At 37.8% G+C, this 21243-nt stretch overlaps 1 protein-coding gene across 1 annotated transcript; it reads left to right on the top strand.

The window, feature by feature from the left end:
- The first annotated feature begins 295 nt into the window (after positions 1 to 295).
- On the top strand, positions 296 to 9341 carry LOC149200554 (uncharacterized). Its single transcript, XM_089400976.1, has 3 exons — positions 296 to 507; positions 673 to 1740; positions 9305 to 9341. Exons 1-3 carry the CDS (start codon positions 296 to 298, stop codon positions 9339 to 9341), a joined length of 1317 nt encoding a protein of 438 aa, XP_089257102.1.
- The last annotated feature ends 11902 nt before the right edge of the window (positions 9342 to 21243 follow it).

Below are 21243 nucleotides of genomic sequence, written 5' to 3'. Positions count from 1 at the left end.
CAAAAGTTGGTGGTGGCTCACGTGATTGAGTCTGCAATATTTGTGGGCATCACTTTGTTGGCAGCTATACCAAGGTGAAGCAACACATTTTGGCTATTACAGGTAAAGGAGTCAATATGTGTCCCTCAAAGAACTTGAATTCAGCTCAAAGAGAAAAACTTTGGAGGCTGGAAAGGGCACCACTGGAAAATGATTGTTTTCTAGCAGACATGTTGATCCATCCACAAATATTCCTCCATCCAGTGCTTCATCAAAAAAGACAAAGGTTTCTACTGGTGCATCTCGTTGTTGTGCAATGGGTGGTACAGTGTTTGGGATGTACAACATTGTAGATCGAGATGAGACAGATGATGCAATTGGCAAATTTGTTTTTGCCAACGAAATTGCCTTCCATGTTGTTCATTCTCCTTATTACAAGGAAATGATCCAAGCAATTGCAAAAATAAGGCCTTCATATGTACCACCCGGAGAACATAAACGACGAACAACAATTTTAGATAGACAAGTGTCCAAAATTAATGTGCAAAAAGAGAGAATGAGACAAACATGGTTGAGGTTTGGTTTCTCTATTGTTATGGATGGATGGACTGACATCCGAAAACGCCCACTAATCAACATCATAGTGACATCTTCAAAAGGTCCATTCTTTCTTAAAGTTGTTGACTGTTCTAGAAAGCGCAAGGATGCATCTTTCCAATTTGAGCTTCTTCGAGAAGCTATAGAGGATGTTGGGCCTGATAGTGTGGTGCATGTTGTGACAGATGCAGCAACAGTTGTGACAGATGCAACAGCAGTTTGTAGATCAACTGGGTTATTGATTCAAAACAGGTATCAACATATTTTTTGGACTCCTTGTTGTGTGCATGCACTCAATAATGCACTGAAGGACATTTGCAAGATTCAGTGGATATCAGACTTCGTGAGAGCGGCAAGAGATGTGCAGATGTTTATCTGCAACCACCACACTTCCTTGGCTATGTACAGGGCTCACATGAGGAAGGAATTCCTCAAGCCCACTGATACTAGATATGCTAGCTATTTTCTCTTATTGGAGAAGATGATAGAGGTACAAGCACCTCTACAATCCTTGGTTGTGAGTTCAGAGTGGGAAAGGTGGTCAGAATCAAAGACAGACATGGGGAAGAAGGTCAGGCTTCAGGTGTTGGACAATGATTGGTGGGCAAACTGTTCTTATTTGGTGTCATTCTTGGGCCCTATTGTGGAGGTCATTTGTTACACTGATTCAGATGCTCCTAGTCTTGGAGAAATCTATGAGACCTTTGATAGCATGTTGGGTCGTGTGAAGGTAGCCATTCAGCAGAGGGAGCCCTCATTAGAGTTCTATACTTCCCAGATTCGACCCATCATTCAGCGTAGGTGGGATCGCATGAACACACCTTTGCACATGGCAGCATATGCATTAAACCCAAAATGGTATGTTGAGAGACCTGGGAGGGTGCCTCCTATTGATGATCCAGAGGTAAAGAATGGCTTCCTAGATGCAATTGCAAAGATGTACAGTGAGGAGGAGGGGTCAAAATTTCGAAGACAGTTTGTTCAGTTTGCATCTCTTAGTGGCCCCTTCAACACACGTGGTGCTCGGGTAGATCGCATAGATCTAGCCCAAGATGACCCGATTGGTTGGTGGAGGATGCATGGGGATGGTGCTCCAGAGCTCAAAGATCTAGCTATGCGTTTGTTGTCTCAGATTGCTAGTTCCTCTGCAACAGAGAGGAATTGGTCCACATATAGCTTCATCCACTCTATCAAGAGGAACAAACTTACCTCTAAAAGAGCGGAGAAGTTAGTTGTTGTGCACAATGCCCTACGTCTTGAGCATAGGAAGACACTTGAGTATTTGAAGGGACCAGCAACACGATGGGATGTTGATCCAGAGGATGATGCACAGGTAGATATGGAGGAGAGACTTGATGAGAGACAGATGGGGTTGGTTGGTGTGCCACTTAGCATGTTTGAGAATGCTAGTGATTCAAATTCAGATGGTGATATGGACCATATGGTTGATCCTGATTTATTCATGCAACAACTGGATGCAGAGACTAGCGGGGCATTACCTTGAGGCTTGAGCAAAATTATGCTCGTTTATCTTTTGATATGTTGATGTTCTTATGTTATTCTGACTCTATAAAATTTTGACTCTTGATGTATCAGACTTGACTTTAGTCTTTTATAATTCTATAAAATTTTGACTCTTGATGTATGATGTATCAGACTTGACTTTTATAATTTTATGTCAATATTCATTGTTCATTGTTCAGTATTCAATGTTCATAGTAGGAACTTAGGAAGTGGAACATCAATATGGTTTAAACTTTAATCATAATGTATGATGTATGATAATAAATTAGAATTTTAAATTTATTATTATATGATATTACTATATTAGATAATTATATTCATATCAATAATCATGCTTTGCAACTTTTCAATTCAAACCCAATTGTCATAGTGGACTCAATTTATAAATTATTAAATTATATTTTATATTTATAAGTTTTTAAGATCCTGACGTCCCCCCACGTTTCCTAAAAATTGGTGGGGAGCTTTTGCATAGACCGCTCCCACGTATCCTGACTCCCTCGCCCCCTCTTCCCAGAACCTTGGTGGAACACTGATTTTTATATTTCTTTTCTAATGCTTCGTTGATTTGTTGAAGTTCTGTGATTTCTTCTTTTAATCTTTTAATTTCTGTCTGGGTTGTTGAAGGAAATGTAACTAGGTTCGGTCTTCATAAATGTACTTTTGATATTTGTATTCATTCAAGAAAAGAAATATTATTTTATAGTATATGTCAATGAGTTTCTTGCTCATTGAAATAGGTCTAGCACATGTTAAAGTGCTATAGGTGAGTCAAAGAGTCAAAAGAATTATGTTGAAGACCTTAAGGGCATGTTACACTAGGTATACTTAAGTATTAAAGTCAAAGAAGACACCTCCAAGCAAAGTAAAGTCTCCTCCAAGTAAAGGCACCATCAAAAGAACCCATCCGAAGCAAAGAAGACAAGTCGGCCTAAAGGAGGGATGGACCTCTATATATAGAGGTTGTCCACTCCCTCATAACGTCAAGCATTCATCTCTGAAATCAGCGAAGGTAGAAAGCAAGAGAAAAGGGTGAACGAAGGACGAAGAAGGGGTCTCCAAGTGCAGCGAAGAAGAAGGGTACACAACCGAGCCTAAGAGGATTGTTTCTAGGGCAAGCTGCAGTCACACGTGCGAAGATAAAGAGGGTATCTCTGTTGTCATAGCAGCCCTCCACCACAGTCATACATATCTCATTGGTTGGGCTAGAAAAGTAGGCCTATAAGGCCTCTCACTCAAGCGAAAAGGAAGCTCACTCAAGCGAAGAAGAAAAGAGGACCTCCACATAAGAATCTTGAAGGAATCCCCTCACACATGTGAAGAAATAGTGATACACTGCTGTCATATCAAACCTGCAACTATATCTCAAGAAAGAGCTCGGTTGGAGGAAGGATAAAGTACTCTTCATATGTAAAGGAATCTACCAAGGAACAAAGAGGAATATCTCTTATAGAAGAAACATAACAAGGACTACTATCAGTTGCTAGAAGAAGGACGAAGTGTCAGGAAGCAAAGTGTCGGAAGAAGGAAGACTAAGTGTCGAGGAACAAAGTGCAGAAAGGAGGAAGGACTTGACTTGTGCTTGAAGGACATTCTAGTCAAGGGTTTATGGTTTGGCATTGATCAATAAGAAGCTTCAATAAGAGAAATTTACCGAAGGGTTTTCCTCTCAAGAGAAGAGAGGTTTTGGCCCTAGCAGAGAGCCAACATCTTGTGTTCTTGTTCTTATGCTTTTGGTAGCAGTTTGATGAAATACACACAAGTTCATTAATAAGAAGAAGAAGAAGATTAAGCTAACAAGAAAAAGTAAAAAGACTCCACAAATTGATATCAAATCAAGAATAATCACACTACACCTTATTGCCCTTGATTCTTCAACATGGTATCAAAGCTAAGGTGACACATCAAGGAAAGGGCATCTCAAGAACACTCATCAAGGAAGGACATCTACAAAGTTGAAGCATCAAGCCAAGAAGTCTCTATCACATCAAGGACAAGAAGGTCTATCATTCATCACTCATCAAGGAAGACTACAAAGCAAGAAGAAGAGCCTTACATAAAGGAACCTACAAGAAGAGAAAAACAAAGAACGGCCTACATCATCTACAAGCCATAAAGCAAATCTCATCATCAAGCAAGTCCACTTGGAGAAAGCAACTTGAAGAGCATCAAGATCTAAGGCAAGCCATCAAATCTTCAAGGAAAAAGAAAGTCCACTACATCTCAAAATCTATCAAGTATATCTCCCTTCTTAATATACATCAATGTCTTTTTGCAAGGAAACCAACAAATTGGTGGGCACCAATAACTTTCTTGCATGGAAGAAGAGGACTAGTTTACTTCTCAAGGAGAATGAGCTTCTAGAACACATCAAAGGGAATATCACTATCCCTGCTAAGGAACAAACTCAAGCCTTACCAAGTACAATAAGGATGAAACAAGAGCAAAAAGGATTCTAATAGAATTCATCAAAGACTCTCTCATTCCTTATGTCTCCAAACTTGAAACATCAAAAGAAATCTATGACAAACCAATAGAGTTATTCTCGATAACCACAGCTGCAGAAGTGATATCTCTACAAAATGAATTGTACAAAATGAAGATACCAAAGGAAGGAATAGCTCCTTACTTCATGAAGATCTCTGAGATGAGGGATCAACTTCAAGAGCTAAGAGAAGTCATCTCTGACAAAGAAATGACAATTGTAGTACTCAATGCTCTACTTGAGGATTGGGGCAATTTCACATCTAGCATATATGCCAAGAAGGAAGCCACCCTCCTAAGCGAAATGTGATCTCTATGCAAGATAGAGGAAACAAGACTCAAAGCAAAGGAAGATGTGGGATCATAGGAGCAAGCATTTGCTCCCATGGCCAAGAAAAAGGGAAAATTTGGCAAATTTGGTCCACAAAGAACAAACAATAGAGATATGTCCAAAATCCAATGCTTTGGATGCCAAGAATATGGACACTCCAAAAGAAATTGTCCAAAACTTAAGAAGGACAACAACAACAAAAGAAAAATAGAAGAAGCTCACATGACTCAAGAGGTGAAAGAAGAAGAGAAGAAGCAAAAGAAGGAAGATCCTTCGGACCTCTACGATGACTAAGTCTACTTCTTTACTTATAGTCTTCTTTCAAAGTTTTGAGTAGTATAGGAGCATGTAGGAATAGAATAAAATTGCATGGCTAGAAACATCTTCTAGAATCTAGAAGCATGAGGTACATAGAGTTCTAAATATTCATGTAGAAAGAGCATTTATAAATAGAACAAAATGCATGGTTAAAAATATCTTCTAGAATATAAGAGCATGGTAGATATAGCTCAAGATATTCATGTAGAAGGAGCATACCTAGTAAAGGACCTCATCCAAAATGAAAGAAAATTGATCATGATTAAGAATCTTAGAAGACCTCCATCATCAAAAGGAAGAAACATTTGCAAGGAAAGGATCTTCGAGATCCTCTAATGGAATCTTCAAAAGAAGATTCATAAACAAAATCCGATGTCTCATTGGGAGTCCCATTCATGGGATTCAAGAAAAAGGATAATATGTGGCAAGCTAAGATGAAGCATTAAGTGAGAAGGGCCACACCATGGACAATCAATTGAAGATAAGATGATCAAAGAAGAATCAAGATGAGGTATGTATGCATCAAAGTTTAGTCCTGTTATCATATGTATATTATTGAGTCATGGGAATAGTTCTATGACATGATCAAGTAGGAAAGAATCTTTTTCACCAATGACATGCTCGAAGGCATGTACTACAATGCAATGAAGGTCAACAAAAAGAAATACATAAGGAGTATAAGATTGCTAACTAAGAAGCAAGCAAAGAAGGAATGTTGACTAATCCTAGAAGCAAGCAATGAAGAAGTGCTCCCACAAGGAGCATAAGGTAGTAGACCAATCTATCCAAGAAGAAGCAAATGAAGAAAGAGATCAAGCATGTGAAGAACACCATGATCACAAAGAATCACTATCTGACAAGATACTTTGAAGACATCTCCCGAAAGAAGGCATGACAATTTTGACAAAGGAAGAAAAAGATCAAAGGACTGTTGACTCCTGTGAAGGCCTTGGAGATATGAAAGGTGCAAATAACTGATTCGACTCTACAAAAATGTCATGATGAAGAAGCCATCCAGCAAAAGCACCATTTAATGTTGAAGCAATATCAGGATGAAGTCATTAAGGGCTACAAGATCTAAGCATGTAAACAAGCAAGTACAACGAAGCATCCATGAGAAGAGTATTCCGAAGCATGGACAAATGACAAAGGAGTAGCCAGATGACAAGAGAACCTGATATATGACAAGAAGGCCACTTTCCACGAAGGAAGCAATGGCATGGCAAACCAAGAAGGAAAGTGATCGATGGATGGTGCCCTACCAAGAAGAAGTTCGAACAAAGACTTCATGACATCAAAGGAAAGAAGGAGATCAAGCAGCTGGAGGACCCACAAAGAAGAAGTTGCTGATGAATGGACAAGTCCCTAGCTAAGAGGGAGTTATAACAAGTTCCCAATTACAAAGGAACTTGGACAAGTACCTTGTCAGAGGATAATTGGGCATGTCTTCCTCAATTGAGAAGATGAGATAGACACAACATTCTTGTCTTCACTCGGAAGAAAGAATGGGAGGATTGGGTAATCATCTGGCATCCGATACTCTTTGAGGATGTGTAGGGCATCCAAGACAAGAGTAGGCAAAAGGACCGATATTCTTTGAGGGCTGGGAACCCAAGATAAGAATATTCCTAGAAGGTGATACTCAATGAACACCCGGGTGGATATGTACCTTGAGAGACAATGATTAAGGTGTCTATAAGTCATTGGTCTCACCAACATTGTGCTCTGATCTATTGAGAGATAGAGTTGTCAATCAAGGCCTTGTTGTGGAAACAATGTTGGTTACTATGATGCTATAACAGATGGATTGCCAATCCGGTTTCTCTTATGTGAATTCTTCAAGATTGAAAAATAGCCAAACACCTTGTAATGTTGTATGAATACCTCCCTAGTTAAGAGGGAGTGTCGAAGAAAATGTAGCTAGGTTCGGTCTTCATAAATGTACTTTTGATATTTGTATTCATTCAAGAAAAGAAATACTATTTTCAAATTGTGTGGGACCAAGATGTCAGGAGGGGTTACACAATTGAAATACCATCTGGCTAGACTCTCTGCACATGATGCAGATGTAATGCCTTGTATGGTTTCTAGTGCAGAGGTTATACAAAAAGCTCTTGAAGCAATCGCTTAACAAGACAGAAAGATAGCTGCTAGGGAGAGGCCAGTGGTCTCAGATAGATAGCTGCTAGTTTTATTTGTTTTGCAACTTTTGCTACATATAAGTTTGTAACTCATGATGATGAAATACTTTTAAAGTTTTATATATGTGATGTTATTTTGTTTGAGTCCTTGATTGGACAATTATCAGGGATCAGCAGGATATGTGATGTTATTTTGTGATGTTTTTTGGACCCTCGCCGACATTTTGCCGATACCGATATTTTCTGGACCCTCACAAATATTTTGCCGATACCGATATTTTTAACACTGTGTTAAAGTGCTATAAGTGAGTCAAAGAGTCAAAAGAATTATGTTGGAGACCTTAAGGGCGTGTTACACTAGGTATACTTATGTATTAGAGTCAAAGAAGACACCTCCAAGCAAAGGCACCATCAAAAGAACCCATCCGAAGCAAAGAGGACAAGTCGGCCTACAATCTACAAGTCGACCTAAAGGAGGGGCAGACCTATATATAGAGATTGTCCACTCCCTCATAACGTCAAGCATTCATCTCTGAAATCAACGAAGGCAGAAGGCAAGAGAAAAGGGTGAACGAAGGGTGAAGAAGGGATCTGCAAGTGCAGCGAAGAAGAAGGGTACACAACCGAGCCTAAGAGGATTGTTTCTAGGGCAAGCTGCAATCACACGTGCGAAGATAAAGAGGGTATCTCTGCTGTCATAGCAACCCCTGTCATGTATTTTTTGAATTAAATCATGTTATTTTAGGGGGTTGGTCCCCCTAGGATAATATAATTTTAATTATTATAACATGATTTTAATATAATTTAGTTTTAATTATATTTTAATTTTAATATAATTTAATTCAATATAATTTTTTATTATTTATGTTTATTTAACTATTACCATTACTAACTATTATCATATAAGTTTTATTAATATAAAAGTTTTCACATAATTAATTTATTTATTCTAAGTGATTGGTCCCTCTATGAGAAATATTTTTTCCCCTAGATATAATTTTTAATTACTTATCTCTAACTAACTATTTTTATAAATTATTTTACTAATTGAGTTGTTTATTTATCTTAAAAATAATTTTAATTATTTATTATTATTTGAGGGATTGTCCCCTCTAGGGTAATTTTTCCCCTTAGATATGATTTTAGTTATTTGTCCTTAACTAACTTTTAACATGAATTATTTTTAGGTAATAATTGAACTAACTATTATATATTTTTAATTATTTTTAATATTAATTTATTTAAAGGACTGGTCCCCCGGGTAGCATTTTTTAAGGTACCTAGTCAAAAGTAGCTGTTAGTCTTGTTAACCATTAATTTAACTTTTTTCCATAAATAATAATAATAATAATATTAATATTAATAATATTAAATTAATAATAATATTTTCACTACTAATATTAATAATATATTATTATCAAGGCTATTTTACCAATATAATATTAAGTATAAATAATTACTTATATTATTAAATCAAATAATTTACCTTTTCTAACTAACCATTTAATAAAAATTTTAACCTCAACTATATCATATATATATTTTATAATAATTTATGAATAATTTATTAATAATAATAATATTAAATTATGAATAGTATTTGACCTATGGACCGTAGGTCAAAATTAGCCGTTGGTCGATTTAGCCGTTGGAGTCTCTGCTCAGACTATTTAACATGCTAAGCTGGATCTATTTCTTCAACTTGTCCTGACGATGAACCACACTGGTTGGTTCGAAACGCATCGACAAATAATGTCTCATGTGATCTTCGCCGAATTTTTTTATTTTTTTTGTAAACTTGATGTGGATCACAGAAGCCTAAACTCTAAAATTTTGAAAATTAATTGCAGTGGATCCCAAGCGTTTCCTCCTTTGACTGTAAGGATCCTTAATCACTGGTTAGAAGACTTTAACAATTTGTTTTTTGCAGGCTTGAACGCAAGGCAACAAGGCCTGATTTCTCTTAACTATCATTTTATTGCAGGCTGTCACATGTTTTTCAGATCTGAGACTCTTTACTACAGACCCTAATCACAGTGACAACACATGAAATAAGTCCTAAATAAAACAATAACAAGCAGCACAAAATAATCATACATTAATCTCAAGTGTTTTGGCTATCATTTACTTGGATAACTGATTTTGTCTATTAGAATGACTGACATGGTTGTTGCAGAAGCCTGATATAACTTTTATAAGTCTGATTTCACTCTTGACAAGGGTAGGATCTGAATCTATTCTTGAGATAATTGACATCTAACAAATTTGGTACTAATTGACATTCCAAAACATTCATGGCAGTAGGCTGTCTGTTTAGCTTTGAGGTCTGGTGCATTCATTGAATAATCATTGTAGCTCATTGCATTTTGTCACATAAGCATCCCTTTCTTGTAAATATTGCATTCCCCTTTTTTTGACTGACAGTAATATTTTTGGAAGCTTGCGCATCCGTTTGTTCATTCAAATATGTCTGTGCATTATTGTGGCGTGGTGGATCGGCATTGGCATTAACCTCATGTCGAATTGATTGCATCTTAAAACAGCATACTAACTTGTTCACTGCATTAGGCATCCTTGCATCCCATTGTTAAGTAGATTGCAATTGCATTATTGTCATATGTCTCATTAATCTCATTGTTCTTGTGCTTTTGAGCCTAAAAGCGGCTTAAATATTACTCTGAACAAGAAGATCCAACTAGCTTAAGTTGATAAGAGTTCTAATAAGCACATCATTGCTAATTAAGGAATTCCATTTACTGGTATTGTTCCTTTGAGAAGATCTCCAAAAATATGATTGGTAATTGATTGATAACTCTTGCAATCATTATGCTTGAGTGGATAGTTGTGCCTAATTATTTATCTTAAAGCATTCAAGTGATACTGTATTCTTTGGGGCATTGAAGTAACTCGTTTCTCATTGGAATATGTAAACTAACTTCATTTTGCATCTGCTTTCAAGTTTAAAATTGCATCTTCATTGGTGATTGAAACCATGATCCTAATCTCCTAAATTGCAACTCGATTGGTTATAAGTTTTGATGTGGATCAAATCATCCATTTGTTGTTTTGAGCTTAATTACAAATCACTTGTGGTTGAAATTGTTGCAAACTCTCTTTTCTTGCTCATGATTCTAATTATCAAGCTAATTTCCCTAAGCAACACTTGTTATCTTGTGACTTGATAATCCATTTATTCTGCAAGTTACTTTCTCTGAGCATTGTAGATGAAGGCACTAGTCTCTTAGCCGTTAAATCTTGAAGTATTCTAAGAAAACAATCTAATCAAGATCTCTAATAAATTGCTCATAATCACTAGAGAACTAATTACAATCAAGTGCATAAGATAGCTAAGTGCATCTCCTAGAACATGTCGGTTCCTAGCAAGTTTCCCCTCATCCGTCATCTTTCACCTTTAGGGACTACACCCCTTAGCTTCCTTGGGAGATAGCTAGAACAGAGTGAGCGAGGATCAGAGTGACAAGCCCCACTCTTGTCGTTGTTGCATTTGAAGTATACAATTTGAGCGACAACACAGCTTCCACCTACGGTTGGGATAACCCTTGCGTTGACCCTATTGCTATGTTCAATGGTGCCTTAACATAGTAAACTAACTTGATGTCGCTTCCCACTACGCCTTTAACTGCCTGAGGCTTGTCTCTAGAACCAATCAAAACTACATTATTGTACTTCATTGCACCACGACACACCCTCGGATGTCCTTTGTGGCCTCAGAAATGTGTTTGTCACCCAATACGACTTCAACAAGTCAATTGCGAGTTCCCTTCAAGTCCTTTGCAGTTGCGGATGGTCTTTGTAATTATGGCCCGCTATGTGCTTGATTTGAAATTTTGTAATTCTCATTGTCTGATTTGTCCTCTAGTGCATGTGCGATTTTATATTTTAAGAAGCTACATGCTCGATTAGATATTTTGAGCCGCCACAACTGCCTGACGCCTTCCCTTCACTATACGGAAAAAATCTCGCTGGATAGTGAACAAATTCACTTCTCTTGTGGTGGCAAACAATGCCTCTCTCTTGCTACTAGGTGTGAAGTAGATACACTTCACGTCATCAAATTGGTCCATTGTAGTTCAATAAAAGCCATTATCCTGGGCAGTGCACAAGATCACCTTAGATGCCAAATGCGTTCTATGATTAAGGTTGGCGTTGAGGTTGCAACCTAAGTGAGAACGTTTGAACTGAATGCATTGTTTCCCTACTACCACGCTGCCTTAGAAAACAGAGATGCCACCCTGTTTCAGAGCCTTCTTTATCTAGCATTGGTGTTGACTAGTCACCTCACAAAAGACGTCACTACTCCTGGGCAGAATTTGTTGACCAATGGGATAATACTAAGAATTTGCTTAGCCAAAACAAAGTAGAACAAAAGATAAAATAGAAGTTGTACTATCTAGGGTGGAATCTTTCACCGCCGAAATTAGTAGGAAAAAGGGATCTTAAAACCCTCAGAGTCTTAGGCTCAAGAAAACAGGGACAATTCAATTTCAATTTGATGATGCCTCAAGTGCTTCTAAGCCTCTTATATTTATAGATTTCCATGAGGGGGGGGTTCTCTTTAATTATTTGAGCGATGTTCACACCAAGACCCACATTGGGATTTTTGCCCCAACTGCCCCAAAACTTGCCCAACCTTGGGTATTTTGGGGTTCTCCCCTTTATCGAGGACTATAGCCTACAAAGATCGATAGGCTACTTTGTCCCTTGGGCTAATTAATCCCACAGGGACATTAAAGTTCCCCCTTCCCAACATTGCCAAGCAATGACAAATCTAAGTGGTGCCACTTTTTCTCATTAACCTCTATTGTTTGATCATGCTCTAGTAAATGTTCCTCTACTTTTCTTCTCTTTGCAGCCCTTGTCCCTGTTATCTAATCATGAGCTGGAAAATATGCATCTACTTTTCTTGTCTTAGGTGTTGCATTCACCTGTTCTGAATGTCTCTTTTTGGTTGTTCTCATTGGGCTTGAAAGCCTATCTACAGAGTCTACCATCAAATGATCTTCACTATGAGGAGCACCTTTACCACCTTGTTTTAAAACATCATTCTCTACAAATTTTCACCTGTCTAAAACAGAACCCCCTCTTACTTTTACTATTGAAACTATAGATTCATCAGGTCTCTGTACCCTTTTGAAACTTCTTGACTCTCCCGTATGAGATCTTAAATGCCCTTTCTCCTTTTTATTTCTGAACTGCCCCTCTTCAATTGTACTAATAGAGGTTCCAACTCCTCCCATTCAAATTCTTCTTCATCACCATCTTCATATGTTACCTTGTACCAAGAAGTTTCTTGATCAAATCCAACTACTTCACCCATGTACTCCCTATTTTCAAACCTATTTCTAACTTTCTGACCAATAAATACATCTCCACCACCATTTTCAACGGGAGTTTGCATTGCATCTTGCTCTTGCTTTAAATCAGAACCTAGTTCTTCATATGTCACAACAACTGGAACACTGTCAAGCTCCATTGAAGGAAACTTATCTGTGGAAATCCCATTTTTATTAGAATCCAATGAGATTATCCCAGATACTGTATCCAAATGGCCCTGTGTTCTGGGAGAAAATTTTCTTATCAGAAGACTCTATATCTGTAACAGGAACAGTGTCTCCCCCACATGGCCCAATGATATCATGCACACCATGAATTAACCTAATGGTATGTCCAGCATCAGCTGGTGATTTGACACCCTCAACAAACTCAATCAATTTTTTTGTCTTCAAGCATGCTCTGATCAGAAGCAGGATGCCTTATGCCAGTATCCAGTGCAGCTCCAGAAGAAGGATCATCCCAAGTGATTGGTCCAACATGGCTGTCCAATCTCTAAAGCACATCATCTGCAACATCTACAGAAGAAATAGAGACCACATGGGTGTTTGTTATCCCATTGGCTGTATATTCTACATCTTTAGGCATTGGAGATATCTTCACTTGGCACAAGAATTTAGTATTTTTATGTGGATTAGCATTCACCACATTTGATGGTAGTCAAATTTGTCTCAAAACAGGGCTGGAAATAGAGTTAGTATTGGTAGACCCTAAATGGTTGCTTCTGTTTTCAGCATCAACAGAGGATATTCTAGAGACATCTAGATATTCTTTCAGCTTATTTGTCTGATATGCCAGTAATTTTTGTAGCTGGACTGTCTTGACCCGGAGTCTTCTCAGTCGTCTATGTAATTATTACCCCCAACTTCAACCAGCTGAACATTGATTCCTGCACTCCTATCAATATCAACATCTACAAATGCTAACTCTTCATTTCTAATATTCGGTTCAGCACCAATAAAAAGACTGTAAGCATAGCCACAGTGTCAGCTGGCAATTCATTAGTAGCATGAAATTCCAACTCAGATGATGGAACTTCATGAACTTCAACAGGTAAACATTCTGTCTGCAAAAGCAAACTCTTGCCATTCTCAACATCTGCAACACTCTTGTCGCCATCAACATCTACAGATGCATCCTTATTACTTCTAGTAGTAATTTCAGCACCTGAAGGCAGACTGTGAACTAAAGTGGGTCCAGTATCAACAAGCAATTCATTACTAGAAGGCAATTCTAACTCAGAAGATGGAACTTCATGAACTTCAACAGGGGCACTCTTGTCACCATCAACATCAAGAGATGCTCTCTTGTCACTATGAACATCTACAAACACACTCTTGTCACTTCTAGTAGTAGTTACAGCACCCAAAGGCAGACTGTAAGGTGAAGTAGATCCAATATCAATATGCAATTCATTAGTAGAATGCAATTCCAACTCAAAATATGGCACTTCATGCACTTCAATAGGTGTACATTCTGTCTGCAAAGGTAAGCTTTCATTTACAGGCTTTTCACCACTAATATTATCCTTTGCAATGACATTAGTTCCTATGGCTTGGTATGGAAAGGATTCTGTCCTACGGGCCATACTCTCTATATCAGTATCAGGTTCACCATTTGCATCATTGAATCTTGTGTCTAGAGAAAATTCCCCATTAATCAGTGCTACAGTATGGTCCCTGTTGTCTCCAGATAGAGTGATCACCACATCAGCTGTAGTCCCTTTTTCAAAAGAAGCTCCAAGACTATAGTTCTTAGGATCACCATAATTTGAAGTGGCTGCAAATGTAGCTAAAGAAATGCCAACACCTTCAACCGACAAAACAGGCTCTCCCTGAACAAAAACCACAATTGTAGTAGCAGTTTCTATAGGTGTGTCCAAGGGTTTTGAGCTTGTTTTTTCCTGGTCCTCCATGCAACTCAATTTCCTCAAAAACTGATTCTTGTCATCAACACCACCAACAACCTTTTACTTGCCATTAATACTATTAGCTCCCTCTGACTTGCCATTAATACTATTAGCTCCCTCTGACTTATCATTAATAGCATGTTGGTCACCAGGTTGCTCATCTATTTCTTCATCTGATAAAATATTATATGGTTCCATATCACGACCAGCACCCACTGCAACCTGTAGATCTTCCTCTAACAGCTTCATAGTAGACCCTGTAATACTCTTAGTGGAAATGTCAGTATCACTATCTGATGTCTTTGTGCTTGCTACCACTGAGATTGAGCTATACAGTGACAAACCACTGCAAGAGGTGTCTGGAGAGTCCTTGCAAACACTACTGCCTTTACCTTTGAACATATCTGAAATTTGAATGACGTTGCTATCAGAAAAGGTGTCCCCTTCCTTGAGATGACCACTCTGTTGTTTTCTTTCAACACCATTACCACTAGGTATGGTTTCGTCTTTAGGATTTTTATTCTATTTAGGAGGATATAGCCATGACCACTTTTTCCAATATGCCTTTATCCTTGCTTCAGCTTCTTCTGTACTTCGTTTCTCTGTTTTGGGCTCATCATCAGTATCGCTCAATTTGTTTTTTTCTTGTAGCTAGCCCAAAAATCGTTCCATTTCCTTCTATCTGCTTTTTGTTGTGTGCTCTTATCATCGAGTTCAAGAGATTGATCCTCTTCATTTTCCTCAGGTGCTGCAGCCTTTCTGTCCAACTTCTCTAATTCTATAAGAGCCATTTTGTTCCAATATTGCAATTTTTTTATAGTTTCCACTTGCAGCTCTTCCAACTTCCTCCGAGACTCTGCTTACTTCTCGCCAAAAACGCTTACAACTGTCCCATCTTCAAACACCCTCCAGGCTGGCAAGATAGCCAACTCTGATACCACTGTAGTATCCCAAGGGGATTTTCTGCCCTTGGGGTTTCAGAATATGGAGTATATATTGCACTGATATCACAGAAATCATTACACTTTCCATAATGATCATTCAAAACACGGTAAATAAAGAAGCATCAAAAAATATCAATTGTAAAAGATAAGCAGTATTCACCCCAATAATATCAATTCTTTCAGTACTGAAAAATATAGCCCAGATTTTCCCTTGGACATTTCAACAGTTACCACTATTAACAATTATTCAATTCTATGGCTATTGTACCAATTAATAACTCACTACTATTTGTCGCTGTATTTTCCTTATGTCCAGTTGGTTCACTGTCAAAGGGGTTTGCAACAACCTCTCTCTTCAAGCTTCCACCTATGGTTGGGACAATCCTTGTGTTGGCCCTATTGCTTTGTTCAATAGTGCCTTATCAAAGTGCACTAACTTCTTGTCCCTTACCACTACGCTTTTAACCGTCTGAGGCTTGTCTCTAGAATCAATCACAACTATGTTATTTTATTTCCTTGTGCCATGATACACCACTGGACACCCTTTGCGGCCTCAGAAATGTGTTTGTAACCCAATACAGCTTCAACAAGTCAATTGTGATTTCCCTTCAAGTCCTCTACAACTGCGAAAGGTCTCCGTAATTCTAACCCACTACATGCTCGATTCAAAATTTTGTAATTCTTGTTACCTGATTCGTCCTCTAATGCATGCGCAATTTTAGATTCTAAGCTGCTACGTGCTAGATTAGAAATTTTGAGCCGCTGCGACTGCATGACACCTTTCCTTCGCTATACAAAAAAAATCTCACTGGATAGTGAACGCATTCGCTTCTCCTATGGTAGCAAATGAAGCATCTCTCTTGCCGCTAGGTGCGAATTAGATACACTTCACGTCATATCAAATAGGTCCATTGTGGCTCAATAAAAGTCATTGTCCTGGGCAGCGCATAGGATCACCTCAAATGCCAAAAGTGTTCTATGATTAGGGTTGGCATTGAGGCTGCAACCTAAATGAGAACCCCTGAACTTAGTGCGTTGTTTCCCTACAACCACACTGCGTTAGAAAACAAAGGTGCCACCCTATTTCAGAACCTTCTTTATCTAGCGTTGGCGTTGAACAATCACCTCTACTCCTGAGCATAATTTGTTGACCAATGGGACAACATAGAGAAATTGCTTAACCAAAACAGAGCAAAATAAAAGATAAAATAGAATATTTACTAAATAGGGTGGAATCTTTCACCACCAAAATTAGTAGGAAAAAGGCATCTTAAAACACTCAGAGCCTCGGGCTCAAAAAACAAAGACAATTCAATTTCAATTCGATGATATCTCAAGTGCTTCTAAGCCTCTTGTATTTATAGATTTCCATTAGGGGGTTTTCTCTTTAATTAATTGAGTGATGTTCACACCAAGCCCCCACTTTGAGCCTTTTGCCCTAGCTACCCCAAAACTTGCCCAACCTTGGGTATTTTGGGGTTTTCCCCTTTATCGAGGACTATATCCTATGGGGATCAATAGGATAGGCCAAATTCGCATTTATTGGAGGGTCGAATATATTCTAAGGAGGTTGAGTTCAGTATTTGGGCCGAGTTACTACTTGCAAATCAGAGAGGCCGAACTCATCAATTGGTGGCCAAGTTATTTCGTTTCCTAGAGGTCAAGTTTGTTATCCACAGGCCGAGTTCTTCCATTAGGTTTGTGAATCGTGATCATCTTGAGGGGTCGAGTTTTGTTATCTATTAGGGACTAAATTGTTGAGTCTGAGATTAATTTGTTGAGGGGGTCGAATCACTTGTTTTTCTAGGTTGAGTCCATTTTCAAAGAGTCGATTTCACTCTTCTTGTGGGTCGAGCTGGTCTACTCTATTGTTGGAAATGGATTCCAGGTTCTTCATTGATTTTGCATTATAAAAGCTTCCAATCAAGTTAATAAAAGCCTTTAATTTTCCCTTCATATCTTCTTGCTAAAAGTGTTCATTACTTTGCATTACAAGTGTTTGATGAAATATTTATTCACTAAGTGTTCGACGAAAATCATCAAAGGAAAATTTGAAATTTGTATGGTTGAATAGCATATTTTAGCGAATACTATATTACAAAAAACTTCTACGTACAATGAAACTCGGCCTCTCTGTTGATCTCACTTTGCCCTGATCTCGATCTAGCCTTTTCTCACTCTGGCTGTCAAATTCTACGCTCCATTGAATCCCAACTCGTGCCAAATCAAATGTGCATCTCCTTTGGCTCGAATCTCCTATTAAAAAGATCAAATCCTAATCTCAAGCAAAAGATCAACAACTACCACTTAATCTGTCGTTGACTTATTTTCAATTTTGATAAAAAATACCCAACAATTAAATTAAATTGTCGCCCAAAGTCTTGACTTAGGAAAATCATTAATAAACTGTCTTAGGAGATATTTAAAGTGACTCGCTACATGTCATGGCACCTGATCCATGCAAAATCACCTTCAAGCTTCCAAGCTATAATCTCAACAGTGCTTACTATTATTCCAAGCCATCTTTTGCATTTTTCAATTTTGTTCTTTTGTGGCTATATATGCTTTTATATTTCTTTCGATTACATCAAACTCTTAGGGCAAAGTTCCAAACCCTGACTCAAAGATGTGGATAAAGCGTGTCAGTGATAGTGACAAATGACAATCAACCAAAAGAATGGAAATGGATACAAGGACAGCTGAAAACTGGCAAGTATGAATTACCTTGGGCAAGCTACATCAATCAATGCCTCCTATTTGTGCCTCCTACACAGTGGAAAGAAAAAGGCGTTACGGAAGGTCACACAAAACTAGGGGCAAATGATAACCTCCCAGGTGAATTGTGGGAACAAGGATATAGTCAAAAGTGGTCAATCATTCAACTCAACCTATGATCCATATTAGAATGCCCTTAGCATTAAATGAAAGCACATGATTATAGAAATGCTTAGTGTACCTCTCAATATGTGACCCACCTTACTTCAAGAAGTATGCTAGATGGGAGAAAGCACTAACCGAACCAAAAGTGGAGAGCTTTGAAGTGAAGCTATATGAGGATCATCATAGAGTTGTTGGCTAGCTGGCATACCAAAGAGAACTTTTTTCTCCTAGGAGTTACCCATGTGCATGGGTCCAGGGTAATAGGGCCCACAAAGTATCTTCTGAAATGCTCCAAATTGATATGAAATCCAAATTTATTGAAATAGTGTGAAACTTTACCCCACTGCTATTCACATTCTTGCTTTCTGCACTCTACTTTCATAGGATCCTCTTTAGGGTTCCCACTATGTATTGGCATCATTATACTGAGCAGTCCCTTTGACCTACGTTATTGGTCACTTGTTGGACATAAATAATATCATATAGAATACTAGGTTTCTAAAAAATAGGACCCAATTGAGCAGTCCCTTTGACCTACATTAGTGGTCACTTGTTGGACATAAATAATATCATATAGAATACTAGGTTTCTAAAAAATAGGACCAAATCGAAAAAAACTCACCACTAAAAATAAACCAAAAATCAATAGACTCTAAATGCAACCAAAATTCACCCCCACACTAGACTCAAAATTGAGCTCCAAAAATGTGATATATTCCAAAAGAGCAAATATATATTTTTAAAACTTAGTTTGACAAAAATTGACTAGCTTTGAGTAAGGCCAAAAATACGTCAAAACCTCGCACAAACAAAGCCCCCTTGGATCCAAATCTGCCTTTAGATTTCAAGAAAGATAAAATTTCTAAAAATATAATTTTACAACACTATAAATCTTGAAAATCTCAATGTGCCTATTTGAATAACTTAACACTGGGTCTCATCTGCTACTGAAAAAGATCAAGTTTCTGAAAAAAGAAACAGCTTAAAATAACAGAATTAAGATCTAAAAATTCCCTTCTCGCTGTCCTCATCCCCCATACATCCTGTAATGACTGGGGAAAAGCTGCTAAAAATAGTTCTTTGGAAACTTGCAAAAAATAGCACATGCTTTCCTCCTAGAATACAGATTGCTAGATAATCTCCAACATTGCAACTCTAGAACAAGGTTGGGCCGGAATAAAGGTACTCATACAGCCAAGGTCCTTACAAACCATCAACTCCAAAAAGTTGAGTTCAACCATATGATGTCCACAAACTGCCTATGCCAAATGTTAAGCTCAGTGATGTTGAGTTCACGCCATATAATATCCACGAACATACCTTAGAACTTAACACCAAGAATTGTGTAGGAAAATTTGGTGTTAACACATCCGCTATATATATAGATATAGATATAGATATATTTTGTTTTTAAATTTTAATATATTCATTTTATGTTATTTTGACTATGTGGTCTTGTGCCCTTAAGTTATGAATACCAATGGCATATTGGGACTCTGTGAGTACTGTAAGGTACATCACACCAAGCCTTTTGGGAGTTGACATCAATTTATTAACTAGACTCTCTCTTTTTCACAATGGAAGTGTATGAGAAGTATTATGTCAAGTAGAGGAAACACGCACAGAGTTGAAGAGAAAATATCAAGATTGAAAGTGAAGGGGTTTAAGGTGACATGGACAGAAGGGGCCTAAGTACGTAGTTTCCTAGAGTTCCAAGTCATTGCCACCAATGGATAGGCAAAAGGTAATTAATCCCTCTCCAGAACATGGATTGACCTAGTGCTAGGTTGGTTAGGCAGACTGATCACCTGGAGGAATAAGCTGCCCACAAGACATCTGGCAGTAGCATAATCATTCTCGTACCAAGTAATTCAGATTCACTGCTCAGCAGATAAGCAGAAGTATTCAGATGGATGTTCAGCAGATAAGTAGAAAATACAGATTGTTCAGCAGATGAGCACATAAATAAATTGTGGAACTCTTCCTCTTGTCACCTTAATTCCAGCTCAGGCATGAAAGCTTTCAAAAATAAATCTACAAATGGGAGGTGAGGATCTCTTATTGCAGTTATCCTTGTTACATAGCGATTCAGTGCCAATCCCAGTGAATTAGCCATGAATTGCATTGCCCATCAAAGAACAAAAGCACATGTATTAATTTATTGCATGCTTATTGATTGTGGTGGAAAGCTGTGCTTAAATCTTGACAAGCCTTGTCATTCAATAAAAGTAAACTGTCGTATGAGTTGTTCTAAGGATAAGGGATTCTGGGGATGACAAGGGGACTTCCACTCAGAGTAGAACAACCACAAAGGATCCCTTCACTTGAAAAGCAGGCAAAAGATGACATGAAGTGAGAAGTGTTCATAAACCAACAAAAGCAAATTTATAGTTAATTCAAGCCTGAAATAAATATCTTATTCTATTATTATAGAGATTCCGGATCAGACATTTGCATGAGAAACTTCTCACATAAAAAGTATAAATAGCTTCTATTTTCCTATGCAAATAATAATGCATTGCATTTTGGACTGAATGGACAACATACTATTTACTTTTTTACTACTTCACATAGTCCTTTGAAACCAGTGGACATAATGGATGAATTTTGCAGCCACTATCATCCATTGGGACTTAAGATAAAAGACATAAACAACAATCAAAGTCAAAAATTGAGCCTTCATGGAGAAAACAGAAACACATGGTGGGAAAAAAGATGTCATAGTATTTGCAATTTGAAAAGCAAAATCAAATTCATAAAGCAAATATTTGGATGCTAAGAGCA

The sequence above is a fragment of the Pinus tabuliformis genome, chromosome 2_1, assembly GCF_031772625.1.
Source record: "Pinus tabuliformis cultivar Carrire ecotype Pingquan chromosome 2_1, CPIR1, whole genome shotgun sequence".
Taxonomy (NCBI): domain Eukaryota; kingdom Viridiplantae; phylum Streptophyta; class Pinopsida; order Pinales; family Pinaceae; genus Pinus; species Pinus tabuliformis.
This window is presented reverse-complemented; position numbering and strand designations above follow the sequence as displayed.